This window comes from Cryptotermes secundus, unplaced genomic scaffold, assembly GCF_002891405.2.
Source record: "Cryptotermes secundus unplaced genomic scaffold, Csec_1.0 scaffold719, whole genome shotgun sequence".
NCBI lineage: Eukaryota > Metazoa > Arthropoda > Insecta > Blattodea > Kalotermitidae > Cryptotermes > Cryptotermes secundus.
The window spans coordinates 1-24595 of record NW_019719368.1 but is presented as its reverse complement, the minus strand read 5'-3'; the positions used below and the strand labels follow the sequence as shown (position 1 = coordinate 24595).

The following is a 24595-nucleotide window of genomic DNA, read 5'->3' as shown; positions in this document are numbered from 1 at the left end:
TTTCACAACGCTGTCACCATCCAGTAATACACGAATCGTGATTTGTGAAGATTCGGAAGGAAGTGTTTGTGACCTAATCTCGGTATTATCCAGGTACTCACCTTGAGGAACTTAGGAAATCCAGTAAAGATCCCAGTCAACATAGCCACACTTCCGGCCGAGGTTTTAACCCAGTCACAGGTCTATAACCTTATTTTTAAGCCAGCCCACTCTCTTTCTTGGATATGGCGCCGTGTATTCTGGTAGTAGTTTACGGAAAGTATGGAGGGAAGCAGTGCCTCCATCTTCAGGGTCGAAACGTAAGCCAAGCAAGCACCCTTGTTGCCGCCTTTGTCGGCTGAAGATAAACCCTGAACGTTTCTCCAAATTATCAGAAAACTTTACCAGATTCCAGAGCGCCATATTTTAGAATATCTTACTCTTCATGATTTGTGCAGTTTATTTAGACAACCTGCCGTAAAGGGCACGCGGTAGCGTAGTTGGTTGAGGTGCTATGCTACAAACCGGAAGGTCGCGGGTTTGATTCTCTATGAGATCATTAGATTTTTCAATTAACCTAATCTTTCCAGTAGCACTATGGCCCTGGGGTCGACTGAGCCCCTAACAGAAATGAGTACTAGAAATCTTCCTAGGGGTAAACGGCGGCCTGCCAGCGAGTGCGACCGACAACCTTACCGCCATCTCTGAGCCGGTTGTAAAGAAAATGTGGGAACTTCAACCTCTCACAACCTTCTGGAACACGACCGTCTGTTAACGGGGATGTTTTGCCTCTGGTAAACTGTCCTAGTGCCGGTCACGGTAGCCGAGCGGTCTAAGGCATGCACTGTCTTCGATCGCTCGGAAGCCGGGATCGTGGGTTCGAATCCCACTCAGGGCATGGATGTTTGTGTGCGTTTTTCTGTGTTTGTCTACTGGTAGAGGCCTTGCAACGAGCTGATCACTCGCCCAAGGAGTCCTACCGAATGTGTAAGATCTAGTAAACCGAAGTGAAACGCAGAGTTTCATGGAGGTAGGCCTAGGCCCAAATTGGGGCTGTAGCGCCACAGAAAAAAAAACTGTCGTAGTAAATTTACGGAACAAACTATTAGATGTGTTATAAAATCTTACACTGATGACAAAACGTTTTTAATTTGTACTCACAGCTGCTATATCGATTTTGGTCTACGTTTGATCTCTGAGATCACAATGAATATCGATTAGACTCGATATTTGTGACGTGTACCAAACGTTCAGTAAATTCAATTTGCTCTGCATCTGTTCAATATAACCTCTAGTTACATGAAGCTATTATCAAAGTGGGTCACTCTTCTTATGAAGAAGCAGAGAAGCAGTTGATATGTGTCATACAGTGCAGAGCTAATTAACATACACAATTATATAAACATGTTTAGACGTATTGTACATTAAACGAAATTCAACAGAGAATTTTTTTAAGTCTCGACACAAGGCCATATCTAGGCCTCTCGTTTTGTAAAACGGGTCTCCGATAGACGAACATCAGACAAAACAAGGTACGTACAGTAGCAAAGAACGCATTTGGAAAATGAATGCACTTAGCTCTAGAACGATTTTCCTTACCACGAGCAGATTGACATAATGGAAACACTTTTGAATTGTATTCGAGAGTTTCTCTTTCCGAATTTCAAAGTTGACAATGGCTACTTTACTGAGATATTCAGTGGTCTTCCTCGCTCCCTCGAGGCAAACGCTGCGAAATTATCTCGAATAGGTACCATGACCGTTCCCTTCCAAATCCTTTCCAGTTCATCTTACAGTCCTATTAGACGCTCTATACTGGGAGATACGGTGCCGTAAAGTAGCCCCAATAATGAAAGCATGTATAGGAAGCTATATCCAGATTTCAGTAAACATTTCCGAGTTCATTCTTTGCTGCCTTGCATAATTTGTTTATTTACTGTAATTTGTTTAACGATGCTGTCAGTAGCTTATACTTTACGTTGTCACCGTTCCTGTATCATAATTTTGGGTTTATATACAAATGCTTTTCATTTGAGTAGTGTGTGTGTGTCCTATACAGGGTGTCCCAAAAGGAATAGACCAAACTTCGGGAGGGTGTTCCTTATGTTAAAGTATGCCGATATAACCCAAAACACCTATGTCCAAAGTTGAACGGTTACGGAGATAATGGCCCGAGAAAAGTGTGGTATCCGGGCGGGTCCACGCACTATACCTGTCAGCTGTGTTCTCGTATCTGTTTGTCTTTGAGTGTCTGATTCACACTAGCCGCAATCTCATGCGCTACCTACAGAGCCTACAGATTACGTTGCGGCGGGGTCGCGAATGGTTAGTAAATTACGTGTAGTTGTGCTGTGTTGCTGAAATGCCGTTTGTGTTTTCACATGTTGAATATTGTGATATGCATTTTGTGTATGGATTTTGCGGTGGCAATGCACGTACTGCTGTTGAAGAGTACCAAAGGCGTTTTCCCGATCGAAGGATTCCATCTCGAAGTGTATTTACGCGAATTCACCAGACATTGCGTGAGACTGGTTCTCTTCCGAGTGTTTCTGTGCAGTCGGAAAGGGAGGATGTACAAATGAGAAACACACGAGAGAACATTCTTCAAATGGTTCAGAGAAATCCGCGTCTGTCCACTCGTAGAATGGCCTCTCGCATCGGCGTATCACGTATGCAGGTGTGGCGAACTTTACATGATGAAGAGTTGTATCCTTACCATGATCAAAGTCTACAACATCTGGAACCAGGCGACCATGCTCAGCGTATGGAGTTCTGCCACTGGATAAAAGCTCATCCTGAACTGTTAAGCGTCATTTTATTCAGTGATGAGGCGTCGTTTACCCGGGACGGTGTAAATAATTTACGAAATATTCATACGTGGTCCCATAATAATCCACATGAGATAATGGAAACGAAATTCCAAAAGAGATTTTCTGTGAATGTATGGTGTGGTGTGCTTGGGAACAGGTTGATCGGACCTTTTGTGTTTCACAACAATTTAACTGGAAACACGTATGGAGCCTTCCTAAGGAATGAGTTACCATGTTTGTTGGAAGACATCCCGTTAACGATAAGGAGGAAAATGTACTTCCAACATGATGGGGCTCCTCCACATTATACTCAGCACGTGAGACACTACTTAGATGAATCCTTCCCTAACCGCTGGATAGGTCGTGGTGGTCCCATTGCATGGCCACCGAGGTCGCCAGATCTTACGCCTCTAGATTATTACCTCTGGGGCCACATGAAGACCTTAGTCTACGAAACTAAGGTCGATTCCCGAGAAGCACTGCGGAATCGTATTTTTGCAGCGGCAGAGCACATACGTCACCATTCAGGCAACATTGCTTCTGCTACCCAATCCCTCATGATGCGTGCCGAAAACTGCATTGCAGCTGGCGGAGGACACTTTGAACAATTACTATAAAGCAGGTACTGTATTTTAATACTTATGTAGTTGGCTTATAGCAGAATATGCAGTCAGTCATGTTACACCAGCGCTTGCCATTCATGTGTCATGTATAGTGATGAGGGGTCTTTTATCCTGGACGGTGTAAATAATTTACGAAATGTGCATACGTGGTCCCATAATAATCCACATGAGATAATGGAAACGAAATTCCAAAAGAGATTATCCGTGAATGTAGGTATAATAAGAGTTATGTGGTCGGCTCATAGCGCAGCCATATTACGTCATCGCACGCCAGTCATGTGTTATGTATACTGCTTGGAAACCTAAGGACAATTATGACATGGCGAGCGNCGTACTTCAATTTTATGGCTTCACGTCACTCACAAGTTGGTTTGATGTTACGTACATTATTAACATTACAGAATCCACATATTCCTGCCAGTTTTAATACCTATTTTGTAATCAACAAGTGTGTAACACCGGTCAAAGTTTGACACTTCTCTGGCCATTATCTCCGTAACCGTTCAACTTTGGACATAGGTGTTTTGGGTTATATCGGCATACTTTAACATAAGGAACACCCTCCCGAAGTTTGGTCCATTCCTCCTGGGTCACCCTGTATATAAAGACAGTTTTGTAAGCGTGAGGTTTATCATTGTCTGTATGCAGTTTCCGGTTACTATAGCCACGAATTTTCTAGTCCATGAACGAGGAGCAGTCTTTCTTTTCAGCTTGTATTCTGTAAGCTAAAGGTGAAGTTGCCCTGTGCTTAACTAATTAAGCACTACGCCATGAAGGCGTATGGGGGAGTGGATGTATAGATCCACATTTTCTTGGCCTCGACACTAGTTGGAGGTGAGTGGTCAGCTTCACGCCCCGGCCGCTTTTCCCCCGAGGAAAGACCCCAAGGTACCTATTGTATAGGAGGTTGGGTGAACCCCCAGAGCCAGAGAAGTGAAAATGTTTTACCCTACGGGGACTCGAACTCGGACCTCTCGGTCGTCCAGCCCGTAGCCAGTCGCTATGCTGATTGCGCTATCCTGGCTCGCTCTATTCTGTGAGTACTGTGTGAAATGTATACCATGTAAAGGAGACAGTTTTCAACTGAATAACTGTCCATGTTATTCGTGGGAACTGGCTTTAAATTGGGCGTAGGACTAGAAAGGAACGTTGGAGGGAAGACGGGAACTTAAGACTATTCAAGGTTATATAACGTCAGACTTTCTTTTCAGTTTTCGACAAGTGGGACATTGATTATACCTAGTCGGTTTAATGTAATTTTCTTACCCAAAATCGACATGTAAGCACGTAGTCCCTTAACAAAGAATAAAATACATTTGTGTATCTTTAAGTAGTTAGAATGGAAGGTTATAACAGCCTGAGGGCTATCAACATATAGTGTTTCATCCATTACGCCATAATCTTTGGCTTGTAAGTGAACAGCGCCTGTAAATGCGAAGAGACTATCTGCAGAACACAGCTGTATGAAAAGTTGCATGTTGTTCGTAGCCCCTAATAACTTGTTCAGACAGCTCAGAATGAAACGAGCTTGTGACAAAGGGAAGTGGGCGATAGAACAGAAAGGATGAAGAAAATGGATGTATGGCAATAATAGAACCAGAGATGTATTTGGAATGAATTGAAGGTTGGGAACCCAATTGAAATATTTCAAATTACATGAACAAGAATGGAAAAAATAATGCAACTGGAGTGACCGATTATTCTTAGCCCTCTTACTGCGTTTTTCTGTACTTCGAGACCCATGAGTTATGCGAGATGTGTTGCCAGCTCAATGCCAACCCCCCCCCCCAAAAAAAATAGCGGGAACTAGGAGCGACCTCCACTGACCTCTGCATGTATTCAATGCATCATGGAAGAGAGAGACAAGCAGGAAACATTGCTGTGGCAACTGAAGACGGAAAACCCACAAGGGAAAATAACGCTACGAAAAGAAAGAAACCGAGTAGTTTGGCTCAGAAGTAACTCTCTAGCCTCATATTTGTGAGATACTTGGTTCGAATCTCGACTAGGACACCGACTAACCCTATACTTCGTGGGTTTCCTCAGTCTCTCCAGGCAAATGCCGACACAGTACCTAGATTAAACCAAGACTGCTTCCAATCCATCAGTCACCCAACAATTGAAAGCGGTTCTCAAAATGTGGTCCGCGGACTCCTAGGTGTCTGCGAGATTATGTTTGTCTTGCTATTGTAGCATGTATAGCCGTTGCTATGCAACGGTCGTGAGACGGGCGGTTATACCAGACAAGTTTCTAGGCGGCGGTTCCTTAGGCACGTTCCCACGGTAACGGAAAACAGTTAGCATACGAGAATGAATGTTGTTGTCTACCCGGTCTGTGCCGAGGAGTTATAAAGAAGAGATCTGGGGCAACCAAGTCAGTTGATGCTGGCAGTCAGTTCAATACGGGACTTGGGTATGGAAACAAGGGAATAGCAATTGTTAAGATCGGTCGTCATGAAACCTCTATGAGAAACACTGCAGAAGAATAGCCATTGTTGAAGCCGTCACCAGGAAACGTCTAGCATCAGGCTGGAGAAGACTTGGGTGTAGTGATTTGTGAAGTGTGGAAATCAGCGACAGTGTTATAATTACTTATATTTAAGAGTCGTGTGACTTTATTATAAGTTATAAAGAAAAATATTATATTGAATATTTACAGAACCTGTCTGTCTAGAATAACGGTATAACAAATATTTTGAACTCGAAATCGCGTGCTATTAGACACCGGTGATATTTTTATCTTTAAACGACTGAGATAAGAAAAATTCGTTGTAGCAGATAATACGTTTTCTGAAAGCGTGGCATAAGCATTAAAAAGTATGTAAAGCACTTTATTTGAACCTATTTAAATCGATATGCAAATAATTTAAATATGGAGGAATTAGGGATCCTTGATCTTGCAATTTGTTGCCGTACTCCCAAATGTTTAAGAAGCAGGGGTAAGGACTGGATACTAGCAAAATCGTAAAATAATATACAGGAAGAGTAATTCATTATGAATTACGTCAGTGTCCAATTCTACATACTCTAGGGGCGGTGGCCTATCCATCTATCCCCAGGTCTTCCAGGAATTCTTTGTCTGACTTATTTATATTCCACATTTAATGTTTTGAAATTCTTGTAGTATCTAAGTTTCTTGTGATGATGACTCTGCTGTCTGCTTATTTATTTAATTACTCGTCTACTCGGAGGAGGGGGTCGGTACGTTTTTTTTATTGCTAGTGGGGTGGGACTAAGTACCTTGTACTGCGGCCACATTTGGCCTATTGTACCAGCCCCAGATGACAGGTGAGGGTGATTGTGGAGCAATTGGTGGAATGAAGATTGGCAGGGAAGACCTGCCCCAGCGCCACTTTGTCCACCACAAATCCCACTTGACCAGACCCGGGATCGAACCCGGGCCGCCGCGATGGGAAACCAGCGACTAATCGCTTGAGCTATGGCGCGGCCTACTACGTTCCTACAAATGTCAGTAAATTTCTGCCTGACTTCGTGTTGTCTCACTCCACAAGATGGTGCTCTATTTTTTTAATTTAATAATTCACTAAAATTACCCCCACTTGCTACCGTGAGGTGATTTTTTCTACCGATTAAATGGAACAGATTATTAATTAAGAATATCCCTCATATTCATCCACTCTCCCATACACCTTCATGGCGTATTGTTTATGGGCTGGACGACCGAGGGGTCGGAGTTCGAGTCCAGGTAGGGTCAAGGCTTTTCTCTCCGCTCTGTTGTCCAGACCGGCTCTGGGGCCCAGCCCCCTATCAAATGGGAACCGGGACCGCTTTCCTCGGGGCTAAAGCGGCCAGGGCGTGAAAGTGAACACTTACCTCCTACTAGGACCGAGCTCAAGAAAATGTGGATCTATACATGAACCTCCCCATACTCCTTCATGGTGCGGCAAAGGCGTGAAAGTGAACACTTACCTCGAACTAGGACCGAGCTCAAGAAAGTGTGGATCTATACATCCACCTCCACATACTCCTTCATGGTGTAGTTTAATTAGATAAGCACAGGGACAACTTTACCTTGTACCGGCTGCAGCCTCCATCTTTGAACCACTCCAGGTTTCTTACCTCTGTGAGATTGCTGGCCACTCTGACTGTAATCCAACACATAAACAAGAAGGTAGGGGAAGAACTAATTGCCTACTTTCCTTTTGTACAAAAATTACAGGGGGTTACACAGACAGCAAGGTGATCTCATATAAGCCTCCTTTAATTTTTTCAAAATAATGAAAGTGAAAAAACAAAACATTTTACAGTATATAATTAGTATGTAATGGGGCATTCGGTAACATAGTTGATTAAGGCACTATGCTACAAGCTGGAAGGTCGTGGGTTCAACTCCCGATGAGGTGAATTTTTTTTTCAATTTACCTAATCCTTCAGCCCCACTACGGCCCTAGGTTCAACTCAGCCTCTACCAGAAATGAGTACCAGGAATCTTCCTGTGGGATAAAGGTCGTCCAACCTGTAAGGGTGACAGCCTTACCGCCATCTGTTAGCCGACTGTCTGGAGAAAATGTGGGAGCCTCGACATGTCACAAGCCTATGGGCCTCCGCGGCTCTTAGAGGGATAGCTTTACCTTTTACCCGGGCAACTTTACCTTTATACCTTACATACACACCATGAGTCTTTTAAACATATATAAAGGGTGTTGCATGCAAGGAATGTCAGATTTATTTGTTAATTAATAAACAATGTGCAACAGGAGGCTAAGATGTAACCTTATGATTCATTTTCTATCGCTTTTGGCTTATATTCGTTAAGTTTCTGTGTTGAATTTCCGCCGGGACATCACCTACCCTGAATTAGGTGATTCGTCATTTTTCCGAAGTGCATTCCTCCAGATACTGATATAGTACCTCAAATGAGAGAGCGACCGCTTGTATCCGCGTAGTATTGCAATTACTCTTCATTTATCATCCCACCATTCGACCCTATACACACTGAGCTACGTATCATCATTCTGCCAGATTTGTTCATTCCAAGGAATCAGATCATCCGGTTTTCACTTCTTCGGATTTCGCAAGGTTGTGAGCCTCGAGTCCAACCTCCAACCTGGAGGATCAGGTCCTCGTATTTATATCCACCAGTAACAGGGTCGCCCAGCTATACCCCCAGGCACCGGGTTCCCTTTTCGTCGCCTTCAACTAGAGTCATTAAATAAACTATGAATGACTTTGTTATCTGTCATTTTGGATTTCAAGCAGTTTCGCTCAGCGCCTTTTTATATGGTGCATGTAACCATCTTGGCTCTTACAGTTACCTAACAAACTTGTTACATCAAACAAAATGAGTGGACTGTAACTGTTAAGATAACTGAGATTTGTCGTTATTTATGTTGGTATCACCAGCCGGAATGGCTCAGTCGGTATCACCACACTCTATGGGATGGAAAGCCAAGGGGCCTGGTAGGGGCAACATTTTTCGCTCCTCCACGGCGTCCAGACCGGCTCTGGTGCCCACACAGCCTCATGGCCAATTGGTACTGGAGTAGATTTCCCCATGAGTAAAGCAGCTGGGGCGTGGAGCTAACCAGTCACCTCCATCTAGTGGTGAGGCTGAACTTACAACTCCACTCCCCCTTATCTTTTCACAGCACAGTGTTTAATTAATTAATTAAACAAAAGAACATCTTTACATTTATGTTGGTATCACTCATTCTGTTCCTTTTGTTTTTGGTAGAGTAACAGTGATAATGATTGTTAAACTTCAAAGGCGGTTCTGACTTTCATTTTAAGGAAAGGTATTGTTCCCCACTGACAGAGGCACCAACATACAAATGTTGTCAAAAAGAATACTACACATTGCATACACTGTAAAAAGACATGTAGTTGTCTGCATGTAGTAAAAAATGAAATCTCTGACCAACACAATAGTCAACTGTCACTTTTTTAATTCATCATCCTGTCAAAGTATGTCCTATAAAGCTTGCAATTGAAAAGGCTTCATTAGAAAATCAAGAATGACTAAACCATGGAACTAAATTAATTGATTAAATAAAATTAAATAAACATTCATTCAGCAGAATGTTATTCTGTCCAAATATTTACACATCATCTATAACATCTTTGAGGGTGCATCAACAAGTGACAATGGTGTATGTCTTTACATCGTCATGATAAAATTATTTTCTGTCTTCAACATGAGGTGGAAATAAAATTTTCCATACAGGAGATCTCATTAAACACATAGGGCTTTTCTTCTGCAAAGTTGCCTAATCAGCATATGATGTGCCCTAAAATATGTTTTAAAGCAGACCAGGAACATGTAGGTTTGTGCTCACATTTAACTATCTTCAGCATCATAAAACAGGGTTGTAAAAAATATATTGCTGTCTTTCATATGGAAGAATATGTTGATTTTTTACAACTCTGTTCTTTGAAAGAAAAAATTAAAAATATTTACTGTATTTAAACCTTGTCATTTTGCATGTATGAAAAAAGGAATGCATTTGTATTAAAGTATTTTACAGAACATTGCAAACAACCGTATCACTATGGGATACATACAGCCTAGCCATACATCCATGAGAACACATTTATGAACTTTAATAAAATAAATTAAATATGATTTTTAATGAATTTTCATAGTTCAGTCAAATATTTAAGCCCTTTCCATCCTAGGAATCCTACCAAATTGTCAGTTTTGTCCCTTTTTGTTCGTCCACAACTGCTTATGAAAAATTCAGTATACTCACAGTCACCTTCCATATCTGTAAGTAATTAATCAATGCAGGTTCTGCATAACATCAGGTCAATTTTAGTTTGAAATGTAATAGTTAACTAAGAACAGAAGCCAGTGTTTCATCAAGACTGCATTCACAGTGATCAATGTAGTTAGGAAATATTACATGCTCCTTCAAATATTACATTCACTATTATCACTATTAGATGTCTAGCACACAAGAGTTTGAAGCAATGCTTTGTCTCAAACATACTGTCACATGTATGAGTGACTCTTGATGGAGTTTTGGATTGGATATCATATATATTGACCATTTACAGATTATAACTACAACTATAACAGTCTCACTGAATTACACACTCCAAATATCAATGTAACTACAGCATACATAAAGTCTTCTTTTCATAGTTTGACTCAACTGACTCACTCCCAGGCTGGTGGCCATTTCATACCAACCTCCTAGTCTTCCCTTCAGTCTGACTTTAAATTCAGCATTGAACTCATTCTTTCAAATAGTCACCATTATAAAATCTAGACACAGAACAAAAAACGCTGTTCCTCTGTTACTGTTCAGCTGTTGCTTATTAAGAATCTGCTGCCTGACAATGAATGTTGTTCCAATGTTTGTTGCCTAGAAACGAATGTTGCTTCAGAGCTGTTTGCAGTTTTAGCTGTCCATCATCCTTCTTCTTACATGAACTATTATGGTGGAAGATAGTTAAATCTCAGAATCAGAGTCATTTTACAACTGGCAGATTACCACCAATCAGTTCTTCTTGGTGCCAAGCCCTTTGAGACTCACAATCAATATTTTATTTTCAACTGAACACTTGTGGTTATAGCCTTTACATAACAACCTCTCTAACGAGAGGATGGGTCTGTGATTTACAACTGCTGCTGGCCCTCATCAGCACAGTCATTTTCGGGTCTCAGGACCTTATTTTACTGCCTCACATTCGAGACTCCCCCAACCTGTATGGCCAGGTCCCCATATTTATATCCCTTAGGAACAGGATGGCCCAGCTATATCCCCAGGCACTGGGTTCCCCATTTTGTCACCTCCTACAACTCAGAGGGCCACGGTGGATGTATTTGACACCGCCTACAAAAGGGCATAGTTGAATCTGATATCATATTACAGTATACATACCTAAAATTTTTCATCCATCAATTCACTGTGTTGCCTAGGACTCCTACACAAGAATTAAAGTGAAATAACATTGCTTGGTGTTTGCTTTTGGTTCTGTAACAGTGTTTCACACGCAACCAGCATGGTTACTGAAACCTTAGCTTTACAAATCCACAGATGTACACACTTTGCAGCCAAACAATCCTGCAACTTCTATAACTGGTACCTTCAGTCGCTTTGAGCAATGTTTAGGTATGGCTCGATGTAGCTGTTTTGGTACTGTTGGATGGCCGGGTGCACACCTTCCATATCCCCCCCCTTTCTTATGTTGCATGTTCTGTATTCTGGTTTATCACATGATCTGCCAGCTTGGTCTGGATGGTCTGGATACGCGGAGTGAAGACCTCTCTCAGTGGGTTACTAGCAGTCATGAAGGTAGTCAGGTATTTCTAGTGGAGAGGTTGTCCAATGCTCCAAGTTCTATCAACTGCATACTCTCATTGTACTTTTATTTGTGATTTATTTTGTACTCTACAAGCAGCCGAGCGCAAAAGTGCACTATAATATTGGAATTGTTGATAAGCGTGTTTAGTTACTGTTATTTAATTTTGTGTTATTGTTGTTCTTATTGCTGTTAAATACTCAGCATTGAGAAAGAGCCTTTCTCTGAATCACTGCTAGCTTGGACACCCCAGTCTACTCGGGGGGGATTTCGAACACAAGGAATGAAACAGGGACAACGGCAGAGATCCCCCTCCTGGAAACTCAGGATGAAGAGAGGAGGAGCTGCTCAGCTTCACACTGCCAGACTTGATCCTGAGGTGACAATTTTGCAGAGAAGACTTAGTTTCAATTGAGTGGGAACTGGGCACAAAACAACAGATACTAGAACACTCCAACATCTTTACACTGGTGTTTGTGTGCCTGCCAGGAAAGGAGATTATGTGTCCTGTGTTTCTCCTTGATAGTATTAATTCTGAGAGATCTGTTCTTCATGGGGACCAGTAATCTTCATCCTATGACATTATCACTGTAGCTAAGCAGAAATGGTAGGAACCCAGATAACATGCAAATGACAAGCCCTGGCAGTTTTCAAATATTGTCCATGTATTTTCTAGTGCAGTGTTTTTATACATAGGTCTACACGTGGATTTATCATTGCAATTTTATTATAATGTGCTCTGCTCACATTGATGAACATATGAGAACTCTTAAATAACTACCTCAGATGACAGTAAAGTGGTATGATACATGATTACATTGAAAGCATAACAGAAATATTCAGGGTGTCCTTATACTTCTAGTATATACAAGTTCTCCCTTCTCAGCAGCATAATTCTTCTTAATGTCAAACATCTATGCCCCTCCATGATGCAAATTGCACCTGTAAGAACAAAAAATGTATAAATCACACAATGTGAATGTTTACTAAGTTTAGCCACACAATTTAGTCTCAGCTAATGCTACAACTCCATCAAATACAGGGAGTTTCTCACTTCTGAACCTTAAATGAATTCACATCCATGGTGTCGTTTATCATGATGATTTCTTACTGACCACCTACATTTATCACGTCTTCAGATTCACAGGCAAACACATCTCATAGTGAATACAAAGAAATTGTTTTCATAAGTATAGATCAGGCATGTCCAATACGTCGATCGCGGGGCCTATTTTTGGTCGATCTCGTGGGCCTATAAGGAAATTATACATGAAAAGCATGTAAATTCACTTGTAATATAATATGATTATATTCAGATTTTGAAGGGAAAATACATGTTAAAGTAGTCTGTACTTTCAATGTATGTTGCTTTTACAACAAACATCATGTGTCGTGTTATTTTACCAATATTTTTGCTTAAAGTAAGGTATGACCATAGGAGGGGGTGGTAGATCACAGGCAGTTTTGACACTAAAACGTCAATCACAACGTGTTTGAAGTTGTACTTGACTGTAGAGATGGTTAATTACAAGAAATAATTTTGTTACTTCTGAAGTCTAGGCAGTGAGTTGCCACGACTACATGCAATTTCCAAAAGAAAAATCATTAAAAATAATGACTTTCAAACAATTATGCCAGTAAACTTAACTCTATTCATTCTGGTCTGTCACACTAGCAAAGCAAATTATAGAATAATTGTTAGCACGGCCCAGTGTGATTCAATTTTAGATATTTATTTGCCTTTACATGTTTCGGTCAGCTGTGACCATCTTCAGAAGGCACAAGATCAACATGTTCAGGAACTACTATTACAAAGTTTGTAATACATAATTCGAAGTTATTTACATGCCTTCTGAGGATGGTCAGCTGGCAGAAACATGTAAAGGTGATAAATATTTACAAACTGAATCACTCTGCACGGTGTTAACAAATATTCTGAAGTATGCCAGTGTTTTAACAGTTTTGTAAATACTTCTGTTCTGATAAAGCTTTTCTCAAACCTACATCCACACTTGTAAATATCCCTCTACATACATATTTGCAACAGTTGCAGTGAATTTGCCAGTTGCCATTTAATGGCTTGCATGAAACATTTCATATTGCATGCCTCTCTTTCAAGTTATGACTTCAGGCCGTGCCATAGCTCGAGTGGTTAGTCGCTGGCTTCCCACCGCGGCGGCCCGGGTTTGATCCCAGGTCTGGTCAAGTGGGACTTGTGGTGGACAAAGTGGCGCTGAGGCGGGTTTTCTCCAAGTACTTCGGTTTCCCCTGCCAATCTTCATTTCACCAAATTCTCCATCATCATAATCACCCAGGGCAGGTACAATAGGCCAATCACTGGCTGCTGTGCCGAGGGGACCCAGTTGGACTCCACCGCCCACTAAGCGAATTAAAAAAAACCAAGTTATGACCTCAAAGATGTCCAGTCTGTGAATGTTACAGCTAAAGGCAAATGGCCAAATCATCTTTCACTCACTGGATGTAAGTTTGTATAAGTCTGTTACTCACCGAGGATCTCAGTACTGATACTATACAGCATTGACGGTAAAATTAATGAATATGGAGCAATTGGTAGGGGAAACCTCAGTACTCAGAGACCTCATGGCTATAGGCATCCAAACTTACATAAAGGCATAAGCAGGGTCCTACACTTTATTAAAAGTGTAGGATTAATAAAGGGCTAATCCAAGGGGAAGCACAACAGATCACTGAAGGTTGCAGTGCGGGGGCCGGTTTTCATGGTACACCCCTTACATACATTACATTACATAAAGGCACTGTTATTAAAAAAAAAAAAAAAAGTAAACCTATCCCTGTAACAGGCAGTAAAGGCCCATAGACTTGTAAGACGTCTAGGCTCCAACATTTTCTATACAATCAGCTCACAGATGGCAGTGAGGTTGTCAGCCTTATGCCCTTACTGTCATTTACCCCACAGGTAGATTCCTGGTACTCATTTCTGTTAGAGGCTGAGTCGACGCCAGGGTCACAATGTGGCTGGATTAGGTCAACTGAAAGAATCTACCTCATCAGGACTTGAACCTGCAAACTTTCCAGCTTGTAGCACAGTGCTTCAGTCAACTACACTACTGTGTGGCTCCAGGCATTGTCAGTACTGTCACAAATTTACAAAATATTTTTCCCATCACAACAGTCATTTCCATAAATTACAGTTTTCACTTTGTTAGGTACCAGAGCACTGCTTGCAATAAATCTCTTGCCCAGCCCGGCAGAAGGGACACATGCTACTCACATGACGTATGATTGGAACTGTAGTATAGTAGCGCAGGCCATCAGACTACATACATTACAATTCCTCTTCAATGTCGGCCAAATAAACCTTTCAACAAATACTGTGAAGTGAGCTAGTGTTATGTCAACTGTAACCCAAACCCCTGATACTGTGGTAAGTATTCAGTCATGTTAAATGTGTCAGAATGCCAGTGTAAATTAAACACTGAAACCACGTCCAGGTACAGTATGACATGTGAAAAATGGGACAGTTTTCAAGCATAAGTGCCAGGATGTTCCCATTACAAATGTAGAAATATTGTTGTTACAACTATAAATAAATTTAGTCAGACAGGGTTGCTATTAAAAATTGGAACCAAATAAAAACATCAAGTGCACACTGCAAAGAAACTAGGTGAAAATATTGCTGATCTTGAACACTCCCCTTGAAAAGCCCTTAGATAACTTGAGCAAGAGACAGAGGTTTTAAGTTTCGGGTTCCGTTTTACTGAATTCTGAAAAGGAACTTAATACATAAAAGTGAACATTTTATGGAAGTGCAAGAAATGTGTGTATAACAGGGACCACTTCCACCATCCAGCTGGACTTGTTTTGTCATATGTACATCTACGGGATTGTCAATTGTGCTGCAGGTCCAAACATCAGCTGAAAGTGTTGACACAAAAGGCCTGTCTCTTCTGCTGGACTGGCTGAACAATTTGCAGCAGGATCTCAAATAACTTCCTCATACAATGAACATTTCATACCCACCTGTGACCTATTCACCATTATCCTCTTCTGTCAAATGTTGCAGTTTTATTGTTGATGCAATACTTTCATTCCGAGGAAGGTGATTAAGTTTCTCATGCTTTTTCTTGTCCTTCTTCTTGGTCACTCCAACAATATACTCTGGCATTATTAGTTTCGAACTTCGGAAACATGCTTTTGCATCATCATCAGTTGCATTTTCTCCACTTGCCATGCCACTGAAAATACAAAGACGTGTGCCACGCTGAAAAACGGTTCTGCCATTGTTCACTGGTTGCTTGAAAGGGGTCTGATTTGGTTCACTGTCATCGACTTCCATTTCTTCGTGCCTCTTACGTTCCTGCATTTCTTTCAGAAATGATAAAGCTGCTGCTGTGTTACTTCGATCAGACATATCCTCCTGAGATACATCCCCTAAGCTATACTTAATCCATTTATGTGGATTTCTGCGATAGTCTGGAATATTTTTGTTGTTAAAACGAGGAGGAGGTGCATCTGGCCTTTTGAAAATGCTTTCTTTGCCTCTATACTGCTTCATCTCAGACCTGCATCTTTTACGGGATGGTACGGTGTTCCTTGTAGGCTGAGTGTTGTTATCCTGACTACGGTCTTCTGATTCTTCTTGTCGTTCATTCCTGTTCTTCTCTTCCACTGTCAATCTGTCAAAAATGTTTTTCTGTCTGTAAGCAAATCCCACATCTCCTCCCTGAATGTAAAATGTTGGATCCTCATAAACCATGACACAATCTAAGGTATAATATTTTTTATCGTGACTTTACAATTACGTGATATACAATATCGATTCTTGAATAGCAACGACGAATTACCAACATATAAATGTCTAGGAATTCGATTGTGAAATCGCAACCACGTATTGCCAACACAAAGTTGCGTTAAGAATTCATTCGTGTATCTCTGAAATACATGATGACGGTGAAATGAGACGTGGAAGCTGGCATGAGAATTCATTTCCCTTTGCACTGACTGATAATTTCACTGGTCGTCATCATCGTCATCAACAATAAGGTTAGAATCAGGGGGTTGAAACTGGGATAGGAGAAAGGTAATTACTGCCCTTATAAACGAAGGCAGAAACTACACACAGATCTCGACGATCTCGGCCAATCGGAGAGCCTAAACAAACCAATTTGAATTCCCGCAATTATGAGCGGTTATTTAGTGTCGTCATATTGAAACGGGTAAGTACGAATTTTCATTTGATGTGGTTGTAAAACGGAAGTAGACATTTGCGAACGAAGTTAGATCTCCGTGTTAAACATAATACTTGTGTATATGAATGTTATGCTTACTACCACAAATTAAATTAGAAATATATAGAATTCTTTCAAGTTCAAAATTTTTGAGGTTATGATGAACTGCCATCTAAACGATATTTGTTTTATGATATGGTCTGCAACTTTCGGGTTAGCCCTAAGAGTCTGTAGAATGTGAAGGAGTTCTAAGAGTACCGTGATGGTGTTATAATTTTTGTATTGCTTCTTGCAGTAGAAACAAAAACGAAAACGAGCTGCTGCTGGCTGCTTGTCATCCAGCAGGCAAGGAATGAAATTCTTCAACTTTCCGAAGGATCCAGCACGGTATGACTGTTTTAATTCATTGTGTAATTACTTTATTATGTGTTGCTTAATCCAATGAATAAATTAAGTTTAGCGTATGTTTGTGTTCAATTTATTCAGCATAACCCCAAAATTTAGAATGTGTACAAGTTTGTAATGTTTACTGAAGAATTATTTCTAGGTTTTGAGATTATTTGTTCTTCTTTTACAGGGCTGCGGTATGGGCAGGAAAAGTTGGAATATCCTGCACTATTGATTCTGCTAGAAGGCTACACAATAAATATTTGTGCAGCATGCATTTCCTGGACAGTGATTTCACTACAGCTGAAAGGGTACACCTGAACAGAGTGGCAGTTCCTTGTGACTCAGATTCTGCTTCACAGTCACACTCACAATCTCCTGTCCCTTCATGAGATACACCTGCCTTGGCTCCTTTGCCTTCAGTGATAATTCCCACTCCTTACAGCAAGAAGGAAGGTCGCGGGTTCAAGTCCCGATGAAGTCATTGGATTTTTTTCAGTTGACCTAATCCTTCCAGCCGCACTAGGCCCTGGGGTTTACTCAGCCTCTAACAGAAATGAGTACCAGGAATTAATTAAAATAATTTTCCTGGGGAGTAAAGCGCGGCCGGTGCGTAAGGCTCACAACCTTGCTGCCATCTTTGAGCCTATTGTCTAGAAAGTGTGGGACCCTCAATGTCTCAACCCTATGGGCCTTCACAGCCTGGTACAGGGATAGCTTTACTTTAGACAGTGGTGCACTCCACAGTAACACCTATTCCTACACATGCAGACTGTCCTTCTGCTTCCTCTCAGATGTCTGCAGTCCAACCACCAACAACAGCCAACACGTTTGCAGCGAAAGAAATATCTCTTCCCCTTAGCCCTGTAAATACAAATGCTTCTGATGGAGAACTCAGGCATATCAATTGTCAAAGTTTTTCCTCAAAACCTAGAGTAAAGCATTCTCTGCTAAAAGAAACTTAATCTGGCTTCACGTTTAGAGTTGTCATCGAGAGAAAGGAAATTATATGAATATATTCGGAATAAAGAGTGTAACCGTACGTCCCTCGTCAAAATTATATAATTAAGGGTATGAACTACTTATGCATAGTTTAATACCATGAGAGACGCTCCATCGGCGAGATACCATCCCGGGACCGTCAAGTTGTAATTCTGCTATTGTCCTCCTTAGGCTAAGGGTGCCGCTATTGTCCCTAACGCCGCCTGTTTACCCCCAGTATATCATAAACCCATGAACTGACCGTGTGCGAGACCGGCCAGGAGGGGTCTTGGATTCCTTGAAGACCTACAGAGGTTTATGGGCATCTCGAAAAATACGAATGTTGGGCAGATATCGGGCTCGACCCTTGGATTTCTCTTGTTATTTTTCTTGTTTTTCTGATGCCAACTGGGGGACTTGTAAAGAGGGGTGGTCAGCTGTAGGGAGCGGAGAAGGACAGTAGTTGGAATGTAGATAGAGAAGAGAGAAGTGTTTAAGAGTAGTGGTAGCTAGTCGGCGGATGGAGCGGCTAGCTAGGAGAATAATGTAAATATTCATCATTAATGAAATTTTAAATTAAAACTGCAATCCACAACGTTCTGGAGATCCTGGATTTATTTACCCCGAAGTGTGTTCCACTCCCATCTCCAAAGCACCCGTATCCTGTGATTAAGAAGTTAAGCTCGAGTGACAGTCTTGGCAGCTGTAAGTCGGCGGGCGGCTTCAAGAGAGAGTGCTCTGTAAACTCAAAAAGAAATATATGGGAAAGAAGTTGAGAAAGCTCTGTGATGTGGACAGTGATCCACTGATGGAGAGTCTTTCATCTTCTTTCAGTTTAGGGGCTGCCAGATTTTTGGCAGCAATGTTTCGGAACATTAGACGGAAGCCTAAGGGCAGGAGGTGGAATTTTGATGAAAAAGTGTTGGCTCTGTCTCCCCTTAAACGTAGCCCTAAATCCTATATCCTTCTTTTACTGCTCCCCCTCCCATCCACACAATCCTTGTAGTCTGTCCTGAATACTGTCCCATTTAGGACAGACATTAGTGCTCATGTGCTTCATGCACTCCAACTGTCCCTGCAGAAATGTCTGATGGAAATCGCTAATGTTCTCTTATGTTTGATGAACTGCATTTAAACCATATATTTGACTACATTGAGGGTTTTGAGGCTTGTGGAAGCCAGGGCAGGACATGCAGTATTGCAAATCATGCTCTAGTTTTCATGATCCGTGGCCTACATGGAAACTGGAAGCAACCAGTAGCTTACTACTTTACTCATGGAAGCACTAAGGCAGAGATGACTGTGCAGTACTTGAAGGAGGTTCTTGACACCTGTCAGAATGGTGGACTGAAGGTTGTTGCCACTGTGTGTGACATGGGGGCCAACAATCTCAAGGCCTTGAAACTGTTGGGTGCTTCCAAAGCGAAACCACTCTTCAGATTTCATAATCAAGAAATTGCAACAGTATATGATCCTCCCCACCTCCTGAAGTGCACTCGCCTATTCTGGAAGTATGATGTGCAGTTGAAATCTGGGCAACCAACTTCCTGTTATTGCTAAGTGGGACCAGATATTGAAACTGAATGAACTCGACAAACCCAGACCGTGTCGTCAGTTGATCAAGCTGACAGACACACACCTGAACCCCAGTGCACAGAGTGTTATGAAAGTCAACACACTGTCAGTAATATGATTTATGAGAGAAAGAGGTGGCAAAGTCTTTGCCATGAGGAATAAAGTAATCAAATTAACAAATTCTTTTTTTATGGCACTCCTTAGCAAAGTGTGTGATTTTCCAGTCAGAAGAACTATGATAGTCCACTGTGTAAGGAAGCTCACTAACTTCCTTTTTTATGTTCTTTCACGAGGGTGCTGCAGCGAAAACCTTGCGACAGCTGCGTTTGTTGAAGAGGTTGACCACTCTTTGCTAGTTTCAATAGTGGAACATGTGTTAACCCTTGGAAAACACTGTGTTGCCCGCTCAACGATAACAGTCCCCATATAGAGCACTGGAAAAGGGCAAGTATGGGGATAAAGAGTTGGATCTTCCTCAAGGATGGTAAACCCGCCTTTCTTCAACCTCCTCCTTCACAGAATGGGTGGCTAATTGACATCACTGCTGCCCAGCATCTGGAGGTCACTGAAAGAGGTGGGTTAAACTCTTATTAGAGGTGCAGCTGCAATTCTGCAGTTGGGTTATGGTTGAACATGTCTGTGCTTCAGCTCTGAGGTGGTTGTAAATGTAAACCCGTCACTGTGATTGAAAGAATTAACAAACTCACGGTTAGTATGCTGTGGAATGAAACAGACATGTCATGTGATGACAAAGTTATCTTATTTGCAAAATAGTGATTACTCCTAATACTCGTGTTAGAAATTGAGAATTTGAAGTATGCCATTATGGTATGATATTGGAGAGAGAGTGAAGGACTTCTTAGAATTGTTACACAGGTTTATATGATTCGTTATTTGTTAGAAGAAAAGATTAATATTATTACAGGCACTTATGAAACAGCACTTCACAGTATAGATTAGTTTGTATTTGGCTCATGAAATTTTTCATTAAGGAGAGTTTAAAAGTAGATGCAAATTTTGTGTTAAACACTTTTCTGTATTGGTAAGTATGAGCTTGGTCATAGTGAAGTGTAAGTAATGAAGCTTCACTGTTTCAGTTACTTTCTTTGCAAATAATTTTGCAGTATGAACGTACGTGTTGACTCCCATCAATTCTCCATGCCTTGTATAGTCTTTTGAGTGGTTTTTTGTAGCCATATTTTATTAATTGTTGAGCAGACTGTTAACATTGTATTTGTAATGATGGAACTGATACATATAACTCAGTTTCTGGGAAAGATCAGCATTTTCATTTTATGAGCTGATTGTCCTTGACGTTTGTTATTGTGCTTGAATATTCTTGTTCAACTTTGTTTCTGTTTCTTCTAGAAACAGTATTTGGTCCCCACTAATAATCTAGTCTAGATTATTGCATTTTATAAAAGCTGTACTGATGTCAGAGTTTGTGAAACAGTGAAAATTACAAATGTGGCTATGGATATCATGGTGTTTTGCCTGTAGTAGCTGAAATGTAGAGGACAGAATTATATAATTATTGACTGGGAATTTTGGTTTTGATTTGATTTATTATTACCTCAAGCAATCCGTACAGGCAAGACAGTCACCACAGATATAGAAGCAGTCCATTTATATATATACTAAAATAAGATATAAAATGAAAAGTAAAATATAACAAATAGATAAAATATTATGATAAAAGCAGCTGTAACGCACAACTTTGTCAACATACATACATACAACAAATGAACAATTTTCAAGCCACAACAATGATGTACAGATACAAAATATGCCCATAAGTACGTTATCACAGTTACACCAATATGAATTTCATTCAAAATAAACTTTAACTATATTTTTACTATTTACAGCATTTCCCCACAAGGCAATTCTGTATGTCATAATAGAATGAACATACGCATAATATACAGTTTTTAAATCATCAATTGTTAGAAGTGATTTAACAGATCTAATAACAAAACAAGCAGAGTCTAATCTCTTATTCGTTTTGTTTTATGTCCTTGCCAAGATAACATCAAATCCAGTGTCACTCCTAGAAAGTCAGTGCAATGGGTACTATTTATTTGAGTATTTATATACCTTATTGGGGAGTTATCAGTTTGACTCATTTTTGTTTTAAAATACATACAATGTGTTTTATTAACATTCAAGGTCAAAAAATTAGCTTGAAACCAATGCATTATCTTCCCAAAGACAATATTAAAATTTTCTTTAAGCTGCCTATAATCAAGAGCAGTTAATATTAAGTTAATATCATCAGCAAATAAAGTAGGTTTTGGTGTCACTTATTATAGTTGGTAAATCATTTATATACAATAAAAAAAATAACGGTCGAAGGATTGATCCCTGTGGAACACCCAACTTAATCCGTTTCCAATCAGAGAAACATTGTCCAGATTTTTTATCCTTTATTACTACTCTTTGGTATCTATTATTCAGTTATGAGGTAATCAATTTAAAGAATATTCCTCGTATACCATAGAAATCCAACTTGGTCAACAAAACCTCATGATTCACACTATCAAATGCTTTGGTCAGATCACAAAAAATACCACCAACCAGTTTTCTATCATTCAATGCCTGTAATATATTATTAATTAAATTAAAAAGTGACAGTCTCAGTAGACAAATTTTTTCTAAATCCATACTGTTCATCGTGTAAAATACTATTTAAAAGGACACGTGCGTATAATCTATTGGAGATAGCTTTTTCAAAAATTTTGGAAAAAGATGTAAGTACGGAAATTGGTCTATAATTTGATATTTCAGACTTTTCGCCTTTTTTTATATATCGGATGTATTTGTATTTGCCGTTGTGGGAATATGCCTGTAGACAAAGACCTATTACATATATAAACAAGAGGCGATATTATGAAAGGCATGCTCGATTTCATTATCTTCACTGAGACTTCGTCATAGCCACAAGAATTTTTATTTTTAAGAGATTTGATAATATCTTTTAGTTCTTTACCAGTTACAGGTTTATATGTAATGTTACTTGTGGATCCTATAGATAATGAGTATAAATAATGAAAAAACTTATCTTTATTTAGTGATGGCTCTGAGGTGATATCGTTACTCGGCTGTTTATGCATTGTAGTATTAAAATATAAATTAAAAGCATCAGCTATATTTTGACTGTCTTTACATTTTTCTCCCCCAATAATTAATTGTGGTAGGTGACAACCATTTTTACATTTTCCAGTCACGCTATTTACAGGACAGGAGTTTGGAAATGGAAAATAAGCATAAGTTCTTCCATGAAATTTTTTATATATAAGTAGTGCAGTATTGCATGGCCCGCATTTGTAAGGGAATGGAAATTAATTTCCCATTTTTAAGGAGCTTCTTTATATATTTTTTTACAGTGTTCTAATATGGAGATATCCTTGAAAAAATTTACTTAGTATATGGGTATTATTAGTACCTTTTCTTTAGGCCAGTCTGTATACCAGCAAATACTTGAGCTGTATTGACAAGCTTGTCAGAAGTCATACATTTACCATTGCACTGTATTTTGAGGCAAAAACTGGACCTGAGAGTACCAGCGAACATGTTTGTGTGTGTGTGTGTGTGGGGGGGGGAAGTGCCAAGTATTATCATGCAGGAATGTTATGCAACCAAAAATTTTTTGTGTCATTGCAAGCCACATAGAAGTTTTACATTTTGTTGAAATTAGAAGTGGATCAAGTTTGAAACCGTACATACAGATTCGCATGCAAATCAGAATCTGTCTTTTAAAGCTGTTCATGTAATTGTTTCAGGCCTGTGACTCACCAGCACGAGACTTCAAGTGACTCGTCTGCCATAAGAGGAAGGAGTTGTTGCTGTACAGTCATAGCGAGCAAGTCACAGCATTTCTCTGACGTCCATTATGCTGTCCTATCATCCATGCTTTGTGCTTTCAGATAGCGTTTTCTCTTGAGGTTATGCCACAAAAATCTGCATGTCAAGACTGAAGTGAAGAAATCTGGGAATGTCAAGACTGAAATGAAAATATATGCATGTTAAGACCGAATTGAAAATCAGTTCATATCAGGACTGAAGTTTGTTGAAATTAGAAGTGGATCAGAAGTGAAAATCTGGGAAAATCAGTGCATGTCAAGACTGAAGTGAAAATCTATGCATGTCAAGACTGGAGTGAAAATCAGTGCATGTCAAGACTGAAATGAAAATATGGGAAAATCAGTGCATGTCAGGACTGAAGTGAAGATCTATGCATGTCAAGACTGAAGTGAAAATCTATGCATGTCAGGACTGAAGTGAAAATCTGGGCATGTCAGGACTGAAGTGAATATCAGTGCATGTCAGAACTGAAGTGAAAATCTGTGCATGCCAAGACCGAAGTGAAAATCAGTTCACATCAGGACTGAAGTGAAAATCTGTGCATGTCAAGACTGAAGTGAAAATCAGTGCATGTCAGGACTGAAGTGAAAATCTATGCATGTCAAGACTGGAGTGAAAATCAGCGCATGTCAGGACTGAAGTGAAAATCTGGGCATGTCAAAACTAAAGTGAAAATCTGTGCATTTCAAGACTAAAGTGAAAATCTGTGCAAGTCAGGACTGAAGTGAAAATCTATGCATGTCAAGACTGAAGTGAAACTCTATGCATGTCAAGACCGGAGTGAAAATCAGTGCATGTCAAGACTGAAGTGAAAAATCTGGGCATGTCAAGAACGAAGTGAAAATCAGTTCATGTCAGGACTGAAGTGAAAATCTGTGCAAGTCAGGACTGAAGTGAA

At 40.3% G+C, this 24595-nt stretch overlaps 1 protein-coding gene and 1 long non-coding RNA gene across 3 annotated transcripts; one reads left to right on the top strand and one right to left on the bottom strand.

Moving 5' to 3' along the window:
* Window positions 1–12324: 12324 nt before the first annotated feature.
* Window positions 12325–16497, bottom strand: LOC111865180 (protein TSSC4). The gene is made up of 2 exons (XM_023852992.2): window positions 15683–16497; window positions 12325–12622 (listed from the first exon to the last, which is right to left on the bottom strand). Exon 1 carries the CDS (start codon window positions 16416–16418, stop codon window positions 15690–15692), a length of 729 nt encoding a protein of 242 aa, XP_023708760.1. The 5' UTR covers window positions 16419–16497; the 3' UTR covers window positions 12325–12622; window positions 15683–15689.
* A 90-nt stretch (window positions 16498–16587) lies between these two features.
* Window positions 16588–23834, top strand: LOC111865177. Of its 2 annotated transcripts, none has more exons than XR_002842940.2 (5): window positions 16588–16878; window positions 17186–17277; window positions 17468–17588; window positions 20127–20407; window positions 23616–23834. It is a non-coding gene; the product is annotated as an uncharacterized LOC111865177 (long non-coding RNA). The 2 variants fall into 2 exon arrangements; XR_002842939.2 differs by having other exon boundaries at window positions 20127–20541.
* Window positions 23835–24595: the final 761 nt, after the last annotated feature.